This window comes from Hemibagrus wyckioides, linkage group LG23 (assembly GCF_019097595.1).
Source record: "Hemibagrus wyckioides isolate EC202008001 linkage group LG23, SWU_Hwy_1.0, whole genome shotgun sequence".
In the NCBI taxonomy this organism is placed as follows: Eukaryota; Metazoa; Chordata; class Actinopteri; order Siluriformes; family Bagridae; genus Hemibagrus; species Hemibagrus wyckioides.
Genome location: NC_080732.1, coordinates 8,921,448 through 8,945,018, shown reverse-complemented (window position 1 = coordinate 8,945,018; position 23,571 = coordinate 8,921,448). Strand labels below are relative to the sequence as shown.

Here is a 23,571-nt window from a genome sequence, read left to right as displayed (position 1 = left end):
GTAGAACAGGCATTAATTTCAGTGTACCAACCTGATGCTTGATTTGCAGTTAAAGATTGTGAACTTTGCACACAGAATTCTTTGCTTTTATTCAACACCTACACAAATTAAGAGGCAGTATATAGTATACAGTGCAAGGTCCTTGTTTATCTGCAACTCTGATAAATAAAAGCATGTTCATAAATGCTAAGTAGCACCACGACATCGATTTTTTTTAGTAAAAGTGCATTTATTTTCATTAAACAAAACAAGTATATAATTATGTTAACAGTTCACATTTAAATGACTTATCTCTGAGCTAAAACAGATTTCACCTAACCCTGCTCTTCTTCACAGCGGATATGTCCTCGGAGGCCTTGCGCTTGCGTGAGGGGGTGTTCTGGTCTTGGTGCGAGTTCTCAGGAAGCCCATTCGCCGCTGCTCCTGGAACATAATATGCATCCATTGGTGGTGAGGGTTCCTGAATGGAGGAAAAGGAAAAAACAACAATGAAACTTTTCCATAGACCCTGAATAAAGAAATAAGCCATGAGACGCATGCAGTACAGTTATTTTAGCATGGGGAAAGGTTCTAACAAAATTCAAAACAGAACAAAAACATTCATTACACCCATGATAAACATTGCTGCAACGTTTGCTGTTAAATGGCTTATTGCAAAAAATAACGTAAAAACCAGTTTTCAACGAATAATAATACCAATATAATAATATAACGATATGAATAATATTTCCATTAAACAATTCTTCTGCCATGCAATAAATTAAGTGGTTGCTAGATTTTGTTGCTAAGCAACAACATGGACAAAGATTATGGTATTTTATAAACAGAACAATGAAGTGTAACCTGAAAAAAAAAATTATGCAGGGTAACAAAAATACACTGCAAAAAATTATATCTTAGCAAAAAAAAAAAAAAAGACTATTCAGCTTGTTTATAGATGGTTTTATTATGTCATGCTTTACATTTTCATATTCTATTGGCAGAGAGAAAAAAAAAAATATTTGGCAGAGAGTAGAATTGCCAGTAATTCTACATTAAGATAGAAATTTGTAAAATAAGTCTTACAGAAATCTTACAATTGGTTTGCTGTAACGTTCGTATTATAATAAGAAATCTCAGATAAAAGTTACAATATTCCATATTTTTCTATTTGCTTATATGTCAATTTTTGCAGAGTTTATGAAGGATTTTACAAATGCATTAAATGCTGATCAGATTTTAGAATCAAAATACTCAGTGTTATAGATTTGGGGGTTTTGTTGGAATAAAAATACAATACAACAAATACTGGATTAGATGTTGTTAGGAACACGGCCATCTCTGACTTTTCAATTATTGTCAGAAAAAAAAAAAAAAAAAAATCAATTCCTTGTGATTTTTTGTGCAAATATCCTTGAAACTGCATTTCTGACCTGCATGAGGTAATCAGCAATGTACTCAGGCCTGAGGCATTTAACTCCATAAGCCATAGCCTCAGTCACATCCACTCTCACATCATTTGGTCCCAGGCGACTGAAGTCTGCGAAGAGATGAGTGGTTTCCTTATACAGAGAGGGAGATGGGCTTGGCAACACCTGTAACACAGATGGAGGTATAAATATTTGGAACACATTAGCATGAGGGAGAAAAATGATTAAGCGATCTAATAGAGAACTGATAAATGTACATGGCAAAACTATTTGCACAATGGATGAATACTAACTTGGTATACTATATTGCCAAATGTTTTGGGACGTCTGCCTGGACATGCACATGAATTTAATATGGAGTTGGCACGCCCTTTGCAGATATAATAACTTCTAAACCTTGTGGAAAGCCTTCCCAGAAGAGTTGGAGTGTGTTTATGGGAATTTTTGACCAATCCTCTAGAAGCACATTTGTGAGGTCAGGCACTGATGTTGGACGAGAAGGCCTGGCTCGCAGTCTCCGCTCTAATTCATCCCAAGGGTGTTCTATCAGGTTGAGGGCAGGACTCTATACCGGCCAGTCAAGTTCCTCTACACAAAACTTGCTCATTCATGTCTTTATGGAGCTTGCTTTGTGCACTGGTGTGCAGTCATGTTGGAACAGGAAGTTTTTTTTCTAAACACCTCTCACAATGTTTCTGTCATCAACTACTGTAGTTTTTCTTGGCTGACCTGTTCCATGTCTGGTTGTTAGTACAGCATTGGTTTCCTTCTTTTTGAGCAAATTCCAAATTGCTGTATTGGCTATGCTCAGTGCTTTTGCTATGGCTCTGACTGATTTTTCCTGTTTTCTCAGCTTAAAAATGGCTTGCTTTTCTCCCATAGCCAGCTCAACAAGTTTTATAAGTTATAGCATTTTAAAACCTGGTTATTCCCAAAAGTGGAAAACTGATTCACTTGAGTTTCTCTTGTCTCATCTCCTGAAATAAAGGTCTGTCATGGCATCTGGCGAGCAAGAGCCTCATTTTTATTAACTACACAACTGATCATTGTTCACTAATACTGAATGCTGAAATAATCACTGATTCTGTACTGACCTTTGCTCCTCCAGACTGCAGCAATCTTCTGAATCCTGCATCTCTGGCCTGGTCTATGTTCAACATCACTGTCCAGCCACCAAACGCACCCTATAAAAGAAATTGAAGAATGTATTGGAGATTAATGCAATTAATGCAAAAGTGTACGAGAAAGAAAGAAGAGAGGAAGTGTATGGTTTGTACATCTTTATCTTTGCAACCCTGCAATGATTTTCTCCAACGCAAGGCTGCTAGTGCCAGTCTCTTCTGTTGGGAGTTTATGGAAGGAAGAACATCCAAAATAGATTGGCTACCCCATTCATAATCCTCCTCCTGAAAGAAACATACAAGTGTATCTTAATAAAGATCATGTAAAATATTGATAGCATTGCTAAGCATGTAATACTGGATAATACAGGCTAATTCAGCATATTTATCAGGTGTAAAGTTATTACAGAGCAAAGCAGAGAACGTTTTTTTAACGCAAAATATTTCATCACAGTGTTAGTGTTGGCTTAAATGAATGTTGACTGTTTGTGCATGCTTTTGTAGCTGAGAGAGCACTCACTGGTATGAAGTATCCCTCAGCACGACAGGCCTCCAGGTATGAGCGATGAAGGATCCATTTGCCAGCTGCCATTGCAGCCAGGTATTTCTCATTCCTTAGAGGATAACCCACGATGATGTGAGTACAGCTAGGGTCAAAACACTGCTTTTCTAGTAAGATACCACCTGCACATGAACATGTTCAGCATTTACTGTGTGTTTACAAAAAAAATTGTAATAAGCATATAGTAAATAATTAGCTGTTTGCAACTTGCTATAATAATCACACAAATCAGAAATTTAATTTATCATTAAAAGTCAATTATGTCCATGATTTGGGTAAACAACAGGGCACTTCAATCCATGCATGCACACACACGTTTTCTCTAGTATACTAACCCAGCTCCTCTATGAGGTGACTGTAATCAATACGTTCCTGTGGGTTAAGTGAAGACAGCTGGAAGCGTGGAGGCTCCTTCTTCACCACTTTCTTCTCAATCTCCTCCTCTTCCTCAAGCTAAAGAGAAAAGGCAATCAAATATCCCAGTTTGGAGTACAAAACCTTCCAGGTTGTTCATACATCAGTAAGTTACGATCCAAATTGGTCAAACTGGGTACCAAGAGTACCTGCATTTCCTAAAAAAAAATCCGTGAAAATCCACACCCTAGTTCTAATGGTTAGTACAGGAGTATTAATGACATCATCATCATCAGACATGGCAACCCATACATTTCAGACATATAACTTTTGGTTTAAACTAGAAAAGCTAGTCAGCTGAAGATCAAAAAGAAGCGGGTATACTAAGCACCATTACTGGGAATGTATACATCAATGTGAGCAAGCTAGGAAGATACCCAATGTGTTATTTTTAATGTGCTAATTAATCTCTTGCCTAAAGAACTGTTGAATATCGTACTCGTGTGGTTATACTGAATATAGAAGTCACAACTGGCTCACACCTGTGGCAAGTCATGGCTGTGCTGATATTCAATATAACTACACTATAATTAATAAATGAATTAACATATAAACTAATACTACTTATTAGTATTAACAAATGTGTTTAATCAGTCTGTTTTATTTATTCTAGTAAAATTATGATCTCATCTAGATGTCAAATCAGACTGAAACCATTTAGATAGAGCAGGTGCATCAATAACTGTACCTGTAACTCAGCCAGCATTGAAGATTTGGAGATGGAGAAAGCAGTACTAGGGTCATCAGTCTTTTTCGGACCCTCAGGCTCAGTATTAACCCTTGGTGGGGTCTCTGTCCGTTTCATGTGCTCTTCTATTACATCATAGGCAGCTGAGGTGGACAGATTGAACAATAATACAGCCATATTTGTTGACTTAACTCATAACATATGCAACATTACTGCTGAAAGTCTAATAAGTGAAAAGGCCAAAAAGTTAAATACCCAATTGTAACAGTGAACAAGGCAGTTTTCCCAATTCTTTCCTGACACCAAGGATCAACAGACAAAAACAAACATGCTAGTTCTAACACACGCACACCCTCACACTCTTACCCATGTCCACCAGTTCGGAGTCGGTCATGGAGACGCGAGCGTTTTGATCAGTGTGTGGTTGAGGGAGGATGGCAAGAGGCTCTGAATGTTGAGAAGGGCTGCCTGGCCACTGCAGATTATCAGCCAACTTCGCCCTCTCCTCTCTTGCTGTGGGATCATCCCACACTATCTGCTCACTCTGAGACGCTTCTGTGTTCACATCCACGGCAGCCTGACGGGACATACTAAACACACAAACACACACATTAAAATCAACAATACAACTAATAAACATTTATTCTCTTGTGCACATTGATCGTGATGAACTGATAAACCCTTTCTTTTCAGCATCTGTTTTATAAAGCGTAGCACTAAGTTGACATGTCCATTGGCATCATTTCCACACCATTACAACTGAACACTTAGGCTTTAAGCAATGGAGGACATAGTTAATAGCTACTGTGGCAGAATTACTTGTTCTCTCCATGAAAGTGCAGCGTGGTGTGCGTTTTAGATTACCGTAAAGCTTCCAGTGTCCTGCTGCGTCTACCCATCCGACCCAAAATCTCTGGAGTGTTTGGAGAGTCTAGTCCCCCTGAACCCCCTCGGGCCAATCTAGAGGATGCTCGCCGGCCACTGGTCAACTTTGTGGCAGACATAATCTCCTGTAGCTGCCTCTGTAAGTTCTCTCTCATCTCCAGAGTCTCTGTCAAGTCTGAGAGAATGATATGAACATGAGACAATGTAAAAGGAAGTGACACATTTTTTATTTTTAAAACTGGTATAAGAAGGGGAAAAGTGGTATATTAGCACCTTTCCTTTCACTACTGGTTGGTTGCTGCTGCTCTCTTTCTGTAGGTTCTCTCTGAGGAGTAGAAATATCTGCTGTGAAGTCCACAGCTCCCATCTTCAGAGAACAAACACACACTTAATTAATTGCTTATCCTTGTCAAACATGGCATAGAAAGCGTGAAAGGATTTGTTAAAAAGCTGAAAGAGAATGTTAAGAGATGTATGGCGTCATACTCTTGTATCATCATCGTCATCGATGAGTGTTCGGAGTTTAGAGCGGGGGGTGGAAAGGGGAGGAGACTTCTGGGTGCTGTCTGTCACCTGGCTCAGCATCAGGCTCATTTTAGGGTTAAAGGTGAAAGGGTAGAGTGACTCAGGCACTCGTTTCTGCTCCTCTGCACACTGAAGAGACAAGTACACATACAGGAGGTGTAAGGAAATAGTGAAAGTAGTTTCACTACTCAGAGGAAATCACATCATGTGTCTTTGGGGGGAAAAACTGCAGTAGTAAATTTCATACATTATAAATAGAAAACAGAGCATAGCAATGTGTGTGTGTCTGTGCTTATATACACACCGCCTGCAGCCAGTGCTGGGATACTATGTGCAGACCTCTCTCCTTCACTGCCCTGTACTCTTTAGTGTTGTCTCCCACCTTGCCCTGGTAGATATAGTGGGTGACCGAATCATCACAAGACCACCTACGATACACACATTACAGTTTTGATGAGCACAGATTAGAAAACAAAAAAAGAGGGGTAGTATCATACTAACACATTTCACCATAAGTCATATGTGAAATTTCATTTTACACATTTTAAACAGAATGTGAAAAAGCACCAGCATAGTAAACAACATTTTTGTCATCTCTCCCGGTTAAAATTATTTTAAATATTAAGAATGAATTTAGTGAGGAAAAATATTTGATAGATACCTGAAGTCTGCTCCTAGGGACGCAGCCATTGCATTTAGCTCATTCTGTTTTTTACTGAGTTTCTTACTCACACAAACCACCACTCCGGCAAGTGGAGCTGAAGAAGTCTTTTCCTCTACCTGCAGAGCACACAGACATGCATACACACGTCTGATTAGTTTAGATTCAGTCTGACTACATGATTTCTTTGTGCATGAAAGAATGAGTGCTACAAAACAAGGTGTTTTTGGGGGTTGCCCCAACAGACAATCGAGCCAAGTCTCATTAGTGTATTTGCGTTAACAAAAGCAAACAGAAATGTTGGCACACAAAGGACTGGACATGAATGTAATAAATACCTGTTCATTTATCTTAGGTTCTGGCTCTTTGCCCAGATGAGGACTTGCAGTCAGGGCAGCAAGGGTCATGACATGACTACGGTTGCTATTGGCCACAGCTGCTTTTAAATTCCTTTCTATCACCTCGCTTAGCGGAGTCTCTGCCCCCTCGCTCTGCTGAGGCTTATTAACAGGTGTTTTTAAATGGTCAAACACATCCTGTAACACACAATCACAGATTTTATATTTTACATACAAACAGACACACAGACGTCATGAGAGATCATTGTTGACTGTTAATATTAAAAATTATTTTCAGGTTTGTGCTGCATCACTGTCAACTTCCAAAGATTTTCGTAGTTTTTAATATATACGCCTAACACGATCAGTACCAGAGCTGGATGTGAGAAGGCACAGAATCTCCATCCACCTCTTAAAAATGAAGAAGCCCTGTGGTTTTGATTACAAGTTTTGTAAGAAAATGCCAAAATAATCATACATTTGCTCTTTTCACTTGGAAAGAAAACCTACAGAGGAGCATCAAAGTTTTGGGCTTTATTAATAACAGCAAACAGCAATAACTCACTATGATGCTGGGTCTTTACCTTTGATACGTTACCTTCAACTCCACCCCAAAACACATTAACTACATTTACACTGTGTGAGCAATTCTGATGCTGATTTCTCCCTCATGTTCATACCTGCTAAACGTCACAGGGGATCACTGCTGGTGCAATTATGAGGACTTTCTTTAACAGGGAATATTTTTTAACAAACTCAAATATAAAGGAAACAGTCTGTATTTCAGTTTTAAGTCTAAAAACAACCCAAAGAGCAGTAGCTTTCCAGTGAGTTAATGAGAAATGAAAGATGAAAAGAAGAAAAATGAATGCAGCTATATGATAGTGATCTATGAGATGACAAGCACAATGGCACTGACACCTGTATAACATACATAGCACTGGTAGCATGAATGTTTAAGCTTTGGATTCTTATCTTATTGGATTCCTATTGTTTGATTAGAGAACATGTGTATATATGAAACAAGGGCTAATTACCAATGCACCATGATCAGCAATTACCCAAAGTGAAAACAGTCCCATCAGAACAGATGGGACTTCATTACTGACCTTAATGTTAAAGGAAGGTCCGAAGAGCTTGTCTCTACTGAGGAAGCGTGATGGCGTATCAAGCTGAAGTTCTTTCTGCAAGCTCCCTTTGCTGTCTTCTTGAGCTGGGGTTGTGACATCCACCTTCTCCTCCTCGCCTTTCTTCAGCTTGCGGAGTACGGAGTGGACAGTGCGGCTCTGCAGACGGCCCATGTCCAACGGTGTTACAGAGGTGCTGCTCTGTGGACCTAGCAGAGGGATCTCTGGAGAGAGACGCACAGGCACGGGAGGGTCTGCAGCTTTCTGAGACGCTCCAATGAAACTGTCCTCGCTGTGCTCTGGGGGAAAAAACAGGTACAATTAATGCAGTGTTAAAGGAACAGGACAAGGAAATTCCAGAATGTATATATTTCTATATATTGTATGTTGGATATAAATGTAATGAAAAAGGAAAACATAATGATTTGGCAACTGTTTGTGCAATCTCTATACAAAGCTGGAATACATTTGAATATTCTTTGTCTTATTCATATTAGTGAAATTTTTGTGACAGCATAGTTGACGAACACTAGTTTAAGCATCACACATATATTCCTGCCCCGCCGTGTTAAATGTTTTTTTTATCCATCGTCTTAAAAATGGAATCAAATTATACAGATTTTTATGCACTTATCACGAAAACATTTTTATTAATGTAATGAATGATGTCTTTATGTTTAAAAATAAATGAGCAGGTATTCTGAGCCAAGTCAGACTTCTGGGCCTACAAAGTGGTTCATGATTAATATGACAGGAATTATAAAACCCAGATAACCATGGGCACATGAGAATGATTCACTTAACATGGTTAATACAACTGCCAAGCCTTGCACATAACTAAATTACCATCAACTCATTTCAAAACATAGATCTGAGCTGTCTGACCTGGAGATGGCGGCAGATCCACCAGATAGCGTCTCTCCTCAGCACGTTTGCCCGTTCTGGCAGACTCTAGAATCCAGCGTATCGTCACAGCAGGCAGCCCCCATTTCTGTGCTGCCTGGTACTTAGTGCCCTCAGGAGTCTGCAGGACGAGGTGAGTGCTAGCCAGCATGCCTTTCCTCTGATTAGCAGTGCGCACAAAATAGTCCTGTACACTGAAGAAAGACAAGAAGACAACTTGTAGCGCAGTAGAAACAATATAAAGAGGACTAAATGCAAAATATACCAGGGTTGAAATAATTATTTGTTTCTCTTTAAGTAAAGGAATAAAAAAAAGATGGGGCATGCTATTGGATACAGAGTAGGGCCTCCATTTGCAGCCAATACAGCATCTACTGGTCTTTGGAATGACAGATACAAGTCCTGCACAGTGGCCAGAGGCCATTATCATTCTGATACACAGTGCACATCTAACACAAGTAGTTAGCCTAGGGAATGCCATGATATTTGAAGCCCAAACCATCACTAATTCAGCCCTGTGCTTCACGTTGGACAGACAACAGTCTGGGTTGCAAGCTTCTTCGGGGCTTCTCCAAACCGTAACAGTAACAGTGAACGTGGCCTCAAAGAACAAAACATGTTCACATTGTCCACAGCCCAAGATTGGCATTGGCACAAGTGACCAAAGTTTTGGTTACAGCACCCCAACCATGAACACTGACCCTGCAGAGCTCCCAACAAACAATTTTGGTAGAAAGAGATGAGGTACAAATTTAATTCTGCAGTGAGTTGGGTAGCTGTGGAATTATGTTTTCTGGATACAGCCTGGGTTAATACTCAAGCATACCTTTCAGACAGACTCTTGCATCTACAGTTACTCTTATTGGATGTGGTTCTTCCTTCATGGTGGTATGCCGACATTACCTTGGATACTGTGACTCTCAGTGCACCACAAAGACATGCTGTCCTGGTCACAGATGCGCCAGCAAGACATGTACCAACAATCTGTCCTCTTTTGAACTCTCGTTATGTTGTGTGGAGGGCAATATTTTATGTACAGCTGTGCCATTAATCCAACCTTTACAATCTGCCCTTACTTATGGAACATGAAATCAGTGAAGATTGGCCACCAGGCCATGCATATCTAGGCGAGACACCGGCAACACTATTTCGGCCAGTGTTTCAGTTTTATTGCCCATGTGAGCGATGACAAAATAGCAAAGAAATATAAGCCTGTAATTACAATGGTAACTTCTGTCAAAGCTGCTGTTATAGAGAATAATTAAACTAAAAATGAAAAAAATGTACATTTGCTATTGATTATATTTAAACGACTATAGAGATTGAGTCAATATCAGTTGGTGTGTATCTTGTCTACATGTCTGTGTTTGCAGGTTGCATGGCTTCAAATATGCTAATGTGCACATCTCCTCACCTTGCTCCCAGATGTCTGGAAAGCTGAATGAGTGACTCTCTCTCTGCACCGGTAAATTGGCTAACTGAAAGCACACAGTCTCTGAGAGGAGAGCAGCCCTCCTTCACCACTACTGGGGTGAACAATGGATGAGATGACACTGGCAGAACGCACTGCTGCTCCACACACATTGCCTGATAATGTAGGAAATACACAGTACAGCACAAAACATTGAGCAAACACATGATCTTAAAATGAACACAGCACAGAGCAAATGTACAGCCCAGTTTCTTATAAATACCGAAATGTTAATTTTATGTAATGCTAAAAGGCAATGTCACCTGAGGTCAGAAATTAACACGAGTAGTGTTGACTGCTGGCATATTGTATCTTGTATTGTATATTGTATCTATTACAAACACATGTCTATTTCAAAATATTTTGCCATCTTACCAGCCAGGTGTCTGTGACCACTTCGTCCACTGTGGCCTCCACCTCACAGCCTAGCAGAGGAACTATAGCATAATCAGCCACGCCTCTGAAACGGCCAACCAAAACCTTTCCATAGTTCTCCACAACCAACGTAGAGAGCTGTCCTTCTGCTTCTGTGCCGAAGCCCACCAGGAGGAAGCGTTTCCCAGTAAACAAACCTCCCTCTGAGGATTCAGCTACAGTGGAGCCATGCCCTGGTACAGCTGGATCTAGCATTTCAGACCCGCAAGTGTTGTTTTTGTTATCTGGGGGTGGAGCTAACTCCACTATGGAAAGACAGACAGGGAGAGAAAAACAGATACTCAAAGAGTTATAAAAAAAAAATGACAGTCAAGTCCCCATAAAGTCACTTTGCTGTTATAAAGCTTTTTGTAAAAGTGAGTTAAAAGAACTGGGGAATATTGAATGAATGTAATACAGGTTAAATGTGAAAAGGTTAACTGGAGAAGTAGACATACAGCAAAACATGATCAATTAGTTTAATACACTGAAAGAAATGTTTTCACGTTGGAGACATCACAGTTTGTGCTGCAAAAAAATTAAATAAGGCACTTGGCCTAAAGAAAGAAGTTGATTTCTTTTTAGCATTTGTTTAGGATATTTGTCATGTAGCAAAATAAAAGTTTTGGAAAGGTGGTGGTGTCAGGTGTGCACACAATCTGAGAAGAATAACTCAGGGATATTATAGGCCCCTGGGCACTTGGGTTTTTGAAAAAGAGACCCGATGATTAATAAAACTGTACAGCACATTTGCACTGGTATCTTTTTGGCATATTTAAATGAAAGCATTTTGAGACAGAGGCATGCCAATGTGTGTTTATATACGAGTTGTTTTCTTTCACTGCCTTGTGTTAAATGGTCTTCTCTCCCGTTCCCATGGGTATCTAAGAAGTCCACAATTGCTGTTTAAGTCGATAAGGAAAATTACTGCTGAGGGGCAGTAACATAAGCCCATTAGTAACATAAACCCATGACCCTAGGACCAATCCAAGTCCAAAGTCAGAGGGTAAACAGTAAGTGTGGAAATGTGCCCCGCCGTAAACAAGCTGGTGTGTCTGTTTAGATACAACAGGAGATAAGGCATATCTAACATTTATATAAACATTTATGTAATTCAGACAAATTCCAACACACTCACCCCCTGACTTCTTCTTATGACTTGTTTCATGGATGAACATGTATACAAGCACCTTCAACAGGTGGTCATACAAGAACACAGAACTCACCTACAGTCTGGTTATTGTCCACATATTGCGAGAGTAATTCTTCCTCAGCCCTGGCATGTCGGTTAGGGCTGGGGGCTGGCGGGGCAGCAAAAGATGACCTGGAGGGGTGTGAGGCAACAGGGCGGGGGGCAGGAATGTCCACGTGTGTTGGAGCAGGAGGGAGGAATGAAGGGTGGAAGTAGCTCTCCACTGGAAGCAGAGAGCCACGAGAGAAACTGTCCAGCAACCACTGCACTGTGACGATATGTGGCCTGACAAAAACATGTACACATATAATCAATTCTTGAAACAAGTTTTAATTATGACTATCCTAATCAGAACTGCACTACATTACAACTGATATGCAAGCTTCACCTCCAAACGAAAAGCTTTGCATATAGTAGATCAATAATTCGTTTTTCCCTTACTAAACATCTCAAAAACGCCCTATTTTCAATCATTCCTCTAATGTACATGTAGACAGACCTATGAGAAGCTTTAGCAAGAAAGCTTTGGACATCCTGGTCTGCGTCTCCCATCACAATGTGTGTAAGTTCTTCACCAAGCTGGTTAAAGCGCAGGCCTCCAGCAGAGTTCACCAACCGCCGCAGTTTCTCCAACCTCTTCCCCACCACACCACACAGGTATAGCTGTGGAATATAGAAAGATTCACACTATAGCCTAAGCTTGGCTATAATTTTCCATAAATTGAGGTTTAATTTACTTAAAATATAAATGTTCTAGGCAAGTTGCATAGAACCAGACTCACCTTGCAGCCATCTAATAAGTCATCTGTTGGACAGAGGGTAACATCAAATGAGTCAATTGGATCAGCTGTCTCTATGCGGCTCACTGTTGCAGTTGTCATGGCTGTTTCGTTGACATTCATGCTGACATTTGAGATATGGCTCAGTCCAAGCAAAGATGGTCCATCTGCTGCAAAACATAAAACACTTTGTGAAACAGAGACACTGTAGAAACAATGTACAATATTTATAAGAATTGACTCAGCAGAAGTCAAAAGGAACAGAGAAATGCTATCTATCTTTACTCTTATTTGAGCCAGTGGGAGTGGAGGTGTTGGGTCTGCCGGGCTTCTCCTTCCTCTTGTCCTCTCGTTCTACAGCATAACGACTCTCATCCTGACAGAAGCCCTTCTCAATACTGTCAAAGAGCCAGTGAATGGAGATGCAGTACACGTTCCACTTCTTTGCAAACTCGTACTTCTGACCTGAAATCACAAGGTCATACACATTTCTTATGGCAAAGAAAACCACCTGCTCACTGTGCATATAACAGAACACAAGCTCAAGGGTGAAAATCAAAGAGGCCACCTGAGGGTTCGTTGACAATGAGGTGAGTGCATTCGTTCATTTTAAGCTGGCCAGTGTAGCTCCCTCCATGCAGTTCACATAGTCTCTGTACCTCTTTACGCTCCACCGTGGATAGACCAGTCACACACACAGTGCAGCCTTTGAGAACAGGACACTGGTATTCCTCCATACGCAGGTCTGTGTACCGGAACATACTAAAAGAAGGAGTACGCCTCTTTATCTTGTGTACAAATTCACTTATAATAGCAGTTCTTTGCCTGAGGTCAAAGTGGTAGTGGGGGGGTGGGTTCAGGAAAACTTTTAGCATATATACACTGAACAAAATTATAAACGCAACACTTTTGTTTTTGCCCCCATTTTTCATGAGCTGAACTCAAAGATCTAAGACTTTTTCTATGTACACAAAAGGCCTATTTCTCTCAAATATTGTTCACAAATCTGTCTAAATCTGTGTTAGTGAGCACTTCTCCTTTGCCGAGATAATCCATCCACCTCACAGGTGTGGCATATCAGGATGCTGATTAGACAGCATGATTATTGCAGTTTTATCACACAGCACAATGCCACAGATGTCGCAAGTTTTGAGGGAGCGTGCAATTGGCATGATGACTGCAGGAATGTCCACCAGAGCTATTGCCCATGAATTGAACGTTCATTTCTCTACCATAAGCCGTCTCCAAACGCATTTCAGAGAATTTGGCAGTACATCCAACCGGCCTCACAACCACAGACCACGTGTAACCACACCAGCCCAGGACCTCCACATCCAGCATCTTCACCTCCAAGATCGTCTGAGACCAGCCACCTGGACAGCTGCTGCAATAATCGGTTTGCATAACCAAAGAATTTCTTTACTGTTTATCATCGCCGGAGATTTCAATCATGCAAATCTCAGAACAGTGCTCCCTAAATTCCATCAACATGTGGAATTTGCTACCAGAGGGACGAACATGCTGGATCTTGTTTACACAAACATTCCCGGCGGGTATCGTGCGGAGCCCCGCCCCCACCTCGGCTACTCAGACCACATCTCTGTTATGTTGATACCAGCACAGAGACCACTCGTCAGACGCTCTAAACCGGTTATGAAACTGGTTAAATCAGGAGCCATCTCTGCTCTTCAGGACTGTTTTGAGTGCACTGACTGTTACATGTTTAGGGAGGCTGCAACCAACGGCGACTCTATTGACTTGGAGGAGTACACGGCATCAGTGACCGGCTACATCGGGAAGTGCATCGATGACGTGACTGTCTCCAAGTCCATCACCACACGCTCCAACCAGAAGCCATGGATGACCGCAAAGGTGTGTGCACTGCTAAGATCCAGAGACTCTGCCTTCAGAACTGGAGACAAGGACGCCCTAAGAACAGCATGGGCTAAACTGTCTCGAGCCATTAGAGAGGCAAAGCGCACACTCTCTCAGAGAATTCATGGCCACTTCCAGAGCAGCGGCGACACTCGCCGCATGTGGCAAGGCATCCAGTCCATCACCAACTACAGGCCAGCTCCACCTGCCTGTGACAGTGATGCCTCCCTTCCAGATGAGCTGAACAGCTTCTACACTCGATTTGAGGCACGTAACGACATGACAGCGAGGCAGACCATCCCTTCTTCAGAGGACGAGGTGCTCTGTCTCGCCACAGCTGACGTGAGGAAAACTCTACGCAGAGTTAACCCACGGAAAGCTGCTGGTCCAGACAACATTCCTGGCAGAGTGCTCAGGGAATGTGCAGAACAGATGTCTTCACGGACATCTTCAACTTCTCCCTGAGTAGCGCCGTCGTCCCAACGTGCCTAAAGTCGACCACCATCATCCCTGTTCCGAAGAAGTCTCCAGTGTCCTGTCTTAACGACTGCCGTCCCGTTGCACTCACACCCATCATCATGAAGTGCTTCGAGAGGCTCGTCATGAGGCACATTAAGAACCTGCTGCCACCTTCACTCGACCCCATGCAGTTTGCGTATCATCCAAACCGCTCCACAGACGATGCCATCACCACAACCCTCCATCTGGCCCTCACACACCTGGACAATAAAGACACTTACCTACAAATGCTGTTCATTGACTTCAGTTCAGCATTCAATACGATCATTCCTCAGCACCTGATCGAGAAGCTGAGTCTGCTGGGCATCAACACCTCCCTCTGCAATTGGATCCTGGATTTCCTGACTGGAAGACCTCAGTCAGTCCGGATCGGGAACAGCATCTCCAGCACCACCACACTGAACACTGGAGCTCCTTAGGGCTGTGTGCTCAGTCCACTGCTGTTCACTCTGCTGACTCACGTCTGTGCAGCAATGCACAGCTCCAACCACATCGTCAAGTTCGCCGATGACACGACCGTGGTGGGTCTTATCAGCAAGAATGATGAGTCAGCATACAGAGAGGAGGTGCAACAACTAGCAGCCTGGTGTAAAGTTAATAACCTGTCTCTGAACGTCGACAAGACTAAAGAGATGGTTGTTGACTTCAGGAGAGCAAAGAGTGACCATTCTCCACTGAACATTGATGGGTCCATCGTGGAGATCGTCAAGAGCACCAAATTCCTTGGTGTTCACCTGGCGGAGGACCTCACCTGGTCACTCAACACCAGCTCCATCACCAGAAAGGCCCAGCAGCGTCTCTACATCCTGCGAAGGCTGAGGAAGGCTCATCTTCCACCTCCCATCCTGACCACCTTCTACAGAGGGACCATCGAGAGCATCCTGAGCAGCTGCATCACTGCCTGGTTTGGGAATTGCACCATCTCGGATCACAAGACCCTTCAGCGGATAGTGAGGACAGCTGAGAAGATCATCGGAGTCTCTCTTTCCTCTATTACAGACATTTACTCCACACGCTGCATCCGTAGAGCTAACAGCATTGTGGATGATCCCACACACCCCTCACACACACTCTTCACCCTTGTGCCATCCGGAAAGAGGTACCGAAGCATTCGGACCCGCACAACCAGACTGTTAAACAGTTTCCTCAGGAAACTGTGTGTCCTCAGGCAATCACGTATCTCAACAGAGAACTGAGCTGAACTGGTCACACACGCGCACACACACACACACACACACACACACATCCAAGATCTGATCTCAACAGGAGAACTGAACTGTGCTGGACATGTGCTCACACACATACATAACACACATGCACAAAAGCTGAGAACTGTGTTCCAATTAGAACTGAACTGTGACACACACACACTAAATTGTCCTGTTTGCACAAACATGTCACTACATTTCACTTCACATTTTTTTATATTAATCCTGTTTACATGTGTCACTTTAATATTTGCATTCACTGTATACACTGTTCTTTGCACAAAATGTCAATTTCTTATTTGCACTCACTGTATACACTGCTATCTGCACAAAAGTCGGTCTATAGGTTGTTTGTCTGCACTGTCTTGTCTTGTCATCCTGTGCGCTTCTGTTGTATGTCTAGTTTATTTATTGCACCTTAAGTATAGTTTAGTTTTTATCTCTATGTTTAGTTCTATGTTTGTCTGCATCACTGTACTTTGTCGTTGTATGTGTAGCACCTCTGGTCTAGGAGGAACGTTGTTTCACTTCACTGTGTACTGCATCAGCTATATATGGTTGAAGTGACAATAAAGCTTCTTTGACTTGACTTTGACTTGACAAACTGTCAGAAACCGTCTCAGGGAAGCTCATCTGCATGCTCGTCGTCCTCATCGGGGTCTCAACCTGACTGCAGTTCGTCGTCTTAACCGACTTGAGTGGGCAAATGCTCACATTCGATGGCATCTGGCACTTTGGAGAGGTGTTCTCTTCACGGATGAATCCCGGTTTTCACTGTACAGGGCAGATGGCAGACAGCGTGTATGGCATCGTGTGGGTGAGCGGTTTGCTGATGTCAACGTTGTGGATCGAGTGCCCCATGGTGGCGGTGGGGTTATGGTATGGGCAGGCGTATGTTATGGACAACGAACACAGGTGCATTTTATTGATGGCATTTTGAATGCACAGAGATACCGTGACAAGATCCTGAGGCCCATTGTTGTGCCATTCATCCACGACCATCACCTCATGTTGCAGCATGATAATGCACGACCCCATGTTGCAAGGATCTGTACACAATTCCTGGAAGCTGAAAACATCCCAGTTCTTGCATGGCCAGCATACTCACCGGACATGTCACCCATTGAGCATGTTTGGGATGCTCTGGATCGGCGTATACAACAGCGTGTTCCAGTTCCTGCCAATATTCAGCAACTTCACACAGCCATTAAAGAGGAGTGGACCAACATTCCACAGGCCACAATCAACAACTTGATCAACTCTATGCGAAGGATTTGTGTTGCATGAGGCAAATGGTGGTCATACCAGATACTGACTAGTTTTCGGAGAAATAGGCCTTTTGTGTATATAGAAAAAGTCTTAGATCTTTGAGTTCAGCTCATGAAAAATGGGGGCAAAAACAAAAGTGTTGCGTTTATAATTTTGTTCAGTGTATATATAACTGTATAAAATATTCACTTAATGGCCCTACCTACTGGAGACATGATATAACTAATTAATTGCTGATTGGAAGAAGTCACATGGCACACTGTCATTCTTAAAATTGGGCTGCACTCACAAAAATGTTAAGAACCGCTGACTTTCAATATATCGAAAGATGCTTAAAGACAAATATAGTCCTACCTGTCCTGAGATTTCTCCCAGCATGCTCTGACCCAGGTAGGTAAAAGGATGGGTTTCCCCAGGGTGGCAGCCACCAGGTACTTTTTACTGCCCACCTCACCTGCTACCAGGTGAGTGACAGACACGTTGAGGTCTCGGTAGACGCGTCCACCCATCAGCTGGACCAAGTCCATTACTTCTGTCTACAAGACACAAAATGATATGTTTACAGGTTCTTAAACTTTATGTACTCAGGAACACCTTTAAATGTAACGTCACATTCCACAGATTATGAACATAATTCATATGTTCATAGAACCAATATACAACTATTAGACTTGTAATATACAAGTATTACACTGACAGAAAATGTCAGACTATGAAAACTAAATATGTAAATATAACAACTTTGAAAATGATATGGTGTTATGAACTTTTTTAAAACTCATGAACTGCTTGCATATGCGTTACAAAACTCACTATGGGAAGATCTCGGTTAAGACACTGGGTCCAGAAAACAAGTTAGCTATTGTTATCAATTACAACATAACAGCTATAAACAGTCTTTAACTAGCCTTTCTTTTTTCTCTCTTAAAGATAATACAGGAAAAGAAAATGCAACTTGTTAATCAAAAACTTGAAGTCTTCTGTGTTAAAGATTCTTCTGTTTCGGGAAACAAACACAGAGATTTACCTAAACAAATGCGAAACAAACATCTCTTTATGAAAAAATTCTCCATATCAACAATTACACACAAATTCTCATTCATTTTATAAGAAGCACCTGCAGAAAATCCTTGTGTAAGTTGTTACTATACAAAGAATAAGGTATCAGAAAGATTACATTAGCATGAATCAGTCGGAGCCACTGCCTTCTGACCAATCATAATCAAGCATTCAACAGCGCTGTTAAATAAATCCTAAGACCCAGAAACAGGCATTGAATCAAGGCTAGATCTTTTTTTTCTTTTATAGGGTAAAAGGATACTATAATATCCTATGTTAACAGAGAGGCATTTAACCATCAGTGAGGTGAGCTGTGTCCATTGCTTACCCGTGCATCTTTGTCCAGACTGGTACAGCACACTGTAACGTCAGCCATGGCCATGTTGTAAACTGGTTGCTCTGCTTTTGGTACACATCTCTGCTGCTGCAGGCAGAACAGCACTACTAGAGGACTCACTATCCTGCACCCCAGCTATAGCATACACATATCAACAGAGGAATGAGAAAGGCAAATACAGAATTATCACATAACATTATAACGACAGTGTCATAACGCTACAGTCATGTGTGCATGTATTCAATAAACACTAAAGCTATGTTAACATATACAGCAATTTTATGGCTGTATATTTATGGTTTTAGTCACTGTACTATGAAGTCACCAGTAGATGTTCCTACTACTGGGTACCATAGTAATAGTGTTTATAAGTGGGTAAATATTATTCCGCTTAATGACATTTATTTAGTAAAAATTAAACTAAATAAAATTCAGCAGTGTATATACGCATCGTATCATATCATAGGAGATGTAGGAGAAGCAGTGTGTGCTCTTTGCTGCTAATCACTTGCGCTCTACTGCCTTCACTCACGTTGATAGTCACTGCACTAATTTGCTTTATATAACTTTTCTCAACTTTGTCTCGTCACTGGACAAGCCCACATTTAAAAAGTCACCAAAAGTTGCGGTCACTCATGTCACCACAAATCAATGGTCTCTTGTCTCATTGTTGCTGCAAGTCACTGTATGTGTGAACGTAGTATAAGTCACTGGACTGGGGATTTGTTCAAATATGGATCACTGAGATAAAGGAGCTGAACCATTATATCAAAAATAATAAATCAGGCTTAGATCTAGTACTAGATTTGTTAAGAGACAGAGAAATGGAGCCATATGTTTGACTGTAAAGGGGAAAAAAGTGATAGAGAAACAGACCTTCCTGCAGTGCTCGAATGCATCACTAGTGAAATCGCTGAACACGTACAAGGACTTGTCATTGTGTTCCAACTCCAGCACAGCTCCTTCATCAATAGTCTGCACATATTTCTCAGACTGCAGCTCCACTATGGCCTTAATACAGAGAGGAGGGATGAAGCACAACAAACAATTCAATAACTTGTTTTTTTTAAGGTATCTTTAAGGATAAAAAAAGCTCAACTAATGCATACTGTATACAGTCCTGCTCACCATTATTGGCACGCCTTCATTTTATGCATAACCTGTGCAATATCTTCAGGAACAAATGACAATGTACCAAAATTATATCATCAGGATTTTTTAATTGGAGGTCCAAAGTAATTAAACAAAGAACATTGTTTTTCAACTTGCATGTAGTAACTTTAAAGAAGAAACAGGAAAACACAGCATAGGCAGCAATAAAGGCACCCTTCCTTAATATTTGGTTGCACACCCTTTCACAGCAATGACAGCCTCCAAACGTTTCTTGTAGCCATCTATAAGCTTCTTGCATTTCTCTGCTGTTATTTTCTCCCACTCTTCCTTTGCAATTTCTTCAAGCTCTTGAATGTTTGCAGGGTTCTTTTTTCCAATGGCAGATTTCAGCTCTCCCCAAAGATTCTCAATGGGATTAAGATCAGGACTCATTGCTGGCCATTTTAAAACAGTCCATTTTTTTCCTTTTCAACCATTCCTGCATGCTTTTGGATGTGTGCTTTGGGTCTTTGTCTTGATGGAGGACCCATGATCTTCAACTCAAACCAAGCTTTCTTACACTAGGTAGGACATTTCGCTCCAAAATCTCTTGGTAATTCTCTGATTTCATGATTCCTGTGATACGGTCAAGTCTTCCAGTACCAGACGCAGCAAAGCAGCCCCACAGCATTATGGATCCTCCACCATGCTTAACTGTTGGTATGGTATTCTTTTCATTGCAACGTCTGTAAACAAACTGTTGGTGCACATTGTCAAAAAGCTCTATTTTTGTTTCATCTGTCCACAGAACATTTTCCCAGAAGGATTGTGGTTTGTCCAGGTACTCTTTGGCAAAGACCAGTCGTTCCTTTTTATGTCTTTTCTTCAGCAATGGTGTTTTCCTTGGCCTTCGCCCATGAAGCCCTGCTTGGTTTAGTGTGCGGCGTATAGTACTTGTTGAAACCATGACCCCAGACTGTTCCAGGTTGGCCTTCAGGTCTTTGGATGTAGACGTGGTGTTTTTTTCCACCATTCACACCAACCTTCGAAGAGTTTCCCCTATGTCCAGGGAGGTTCTTGACAGTTCCATGCTTGGCAAACTTCTTAATAACATTGCGTACTGTTCAAACAGGGATACCAAGGTCTTTGGAGATTGCCTTATACCCTTTGGAGGTCTTGTGTTTGCTAATAATAGTACTTCTGATGTCCTCAGACAGCTCCTTTGTCTTCACCATTATAACAAAGGAACAGGGAGTAACATGGCTTTTGAAAACACTGAAGTCATCATTCAGTGGATAATTTATGTCACATGAGACTGACAATTTATCACAGGTGATTCTCATTTGTGATTTACCACAGGTGAATCAAAATGTATTTCCATACTGATTTATAGTAAAGGGTGCCAATGCCAGTGTCACAGCAAGCTTTGTTTTTCAAATTTCTTACTCCTATTGTTTTTTTTTTATTGTTGTTTATCAGCTCTTCTGTATCAAACACAAGTTCCCTGTAGAAAAAAGCTGTTTCACTTTTTCAGGAGATATTCCACATTATCTACATAACCATCAAGGGTGCCAATAATGGTGAGCAGGACTGTATACTAGTAGAATAAAACTGTACTGTACCTCATAAGCTTTGAGGCCAAGCTCACTTTTATGTCCATTACATTCAACAAATTTCACCATGTACGCATCCCGGCTCGCTTTGGACATCCTGGCTTCAGTTCCAAACGAGACTAGACAAGAAAAGATTGTATTAACAATAGTAAATTATTTACTGCATAGCATACACTGATCAAGCATAACACTATGAGCACTGAGAGATGAAGTGAATAACACTGATTATCATGGCACCTGTGATTATTAGGCAGCAAGTAAACATTTGGTCCTCAAAGTTGATGTGTTAGAAGCAGGAAAAATGGACAAGCGTAAGGATTTGAGTGAGTTTGACAAAGAGCCAAATTGTGATGGCTAGACGACTGGATCAGAGCATCTCCAAAACTGCAGCTCTTGTGGGGTGTTCCTGGTCTGCAGTGGTCAGTATCTAACAAAAGTGGTCCAAGGAAGGAACAGTGGTGAACCGGTGACAGGGTCATGGGCGGCCAAGGCGCACATGGGGAGCTCACTGGCCCGTGTGATCCGATCCAACAGATGAGCTAATGTTGCTCAAACTGCTGAAGAAGTTAAGGCTGGTTCTGATAGAAAGGTGTCCGGGTCAGGGCTGTTTTGGCAGCAAAAGGTGGACCAACAAAATATTAGGCAGGTGGTCATAATGTTATGCCTGGTCGTTGCAAATGCATGTGGTAGTTTACTGTGCAGAAAGTCGCTTGGTTTTCCTCCAGGCTCTCTGGTTTCCTCCAATATCCCAATAACATGCTGGAGAAGCTACTCTAAATTACTTCAAGATATTAAAGTATGTGTGTCTGGTGCCTTACGATGGACTGGTATCCTATAAAGGGTAAATACCTGCCTCACACTCAGTATTCCTGATCCACCATGACCCTGAAAACCTGCTTACTGACACAAACACAGAGTACAAACAATCACATCACTACACCTACACGATATGACTGACAAGTTAGAGGAGAGATAAAAACCGAGATAGATAAGATAAGATAAGATAAGGATGCTTTATTCATCCCAATGGGGAAATTTACAACTTCCAGCAGTATCCACAAACATAGGAATAATAAATAAATAAAAAATACTAAATACTAGAATTTAAGGAGTACAAAATATAACAAAAAAATATATAAAAAATAAAATATAATAAAATAAAATGCTCAATACTAGAAATTTAAAGGTACAAGAGATAATAATGTAATGTGCAAAAACCAGGTATTTACAAGTGTACAACTGTATGTTTACAAAAGACCACTTATATAATTAGCTCACCTGTTAAAATGTCAACCCAGATAACTGGACACTCCCTAGACAAGCCAGACTTACTACACTTGACCCCTGACTGGACTTTAGTGGACTAGATGCTGCTACATGAAACAAATATAATAATAATTAGCCGTTTGGGCTAACAAGTCATTCATCTTCAAGTCATATCTACACAAGCTGAAATTAGCAAACACTCTTCTAGCCTTTGCAACTAAACAAAAAAAATGTCAGTAAATCAAATCCATGGGTCAGAGAAATGATAAAATATTCAACATCTTACCGAGAAATCTTCACAAAGTTTCAGGAGCTCGAGCCGCGGCTCACCTCTGCGCGAGCACCTTTTTAGCCACTCAGCTAGCTAACAGTTCTAACTGAGCCAGTGTCTAAAGATCAACATCATGGGCTTGGTCACAATTCTAAACGAGTATAGTTTACTGGTGGAAAAAGAAAACAAGTAAACTAGATGAAATAAAATCTTTTTGTGTTCAAATAGGACTGCCAAAGCCGCATTCGCGCCATGAAACGAAACATCCTGATCTTCTTCTGTTAAAATGAGCTAAAGGTTTGTTGTTGTATCACTGACACCAAGCGGCTAGGAGCTGCAGACAGCTGCATAGGTTATGGAAGAGGAAGAGGAAGAGGAAGAGTGTGTGTGGTGTTGTGTTGTGTTTTATTTTATTTTATTAAAGATGACACTCTGCCCCCACCATGAAAATAAAAACCGAGGGCTGAAGGAAATAAATCGTTTTTGCATTCACAAAACATAACCACAAATAGTAATATGAAGACAAAAGGAAACTAGAGCAAAAGTAATTTACCCAATAAGATGTGTTAACTC

General features: G+C 41.3%; 1 protein-coding gene across 5 annotated transcripts; it reads right to left on the bottom strand.

Moving 5' to 3' along the window:
* Positions 1-157: 157 nt before the first annotated feature.
* Positions 158-23,280, bottom strand: topbp1 (DNA topoisomerase II binding protein 1). Of its 5 annotated transcripts, none has more exons than XM_058376944.1 (29): positions 23,014-23,280; positions 22,740-22,834; positions 21,471-21,580; positions 19,633-19,767; positions 18,748-18,891; positions 17,715-17,896; positions 13,058-13,251; positions 12,775-12,954; positions 12,493-12,659; positions 12,210-12,373; positions 11,745-11,995; positions 10,480-10,784; positions 10,048-10,220; positions 8,616-8,827; positions 7,713-8,029; positions 6,604-6,801; positions 6,266-6,384; positions 5,909-6,032; positions 5,566-5,733; positions 5,353-5,446; positions 5,059-5,254; positions 4,561-4,784; positions 4,195-4,337; positions 3,428-3,545; positions 3,051-3,214; positions 2,687-2,815; positions 2,504-2,593; positions 1,413-1,574; positions 160-460 (listed from the first exon to the last, which is right to left on the bottom strand). In XM_058376944.1, the coding sequence occupies exons 3-29, from the start codon at positions 21,555-21,557 to the stop codon at positions 311-313; spliced, it is 4,590 nt and encodes a 1,529-aa protein (XP_058232927.1). In that variant the 5' UTR covers positions 21,558-21,580; positions 22,740-22,834; positions 23,014-23,280; the 3' UTR covers positions 160-310. The 5 variants fall into 5 exon arrangements, with proteins under 5 accessions (XP_058232930.1, XP_058232927.1, XP_058232929.1 ...); XM_058376946.1 differs by having other exon boundaries at positions 22,740-22,831; XM_058376947.1 differs by lacking the exon at positions 22,740-22,834 and having other exon boundaries at positions 158-460; positions 12,493-12,656.
* Between the last annotated feature and the right edge of the window lie 291 nt (positions 23,281-23,571).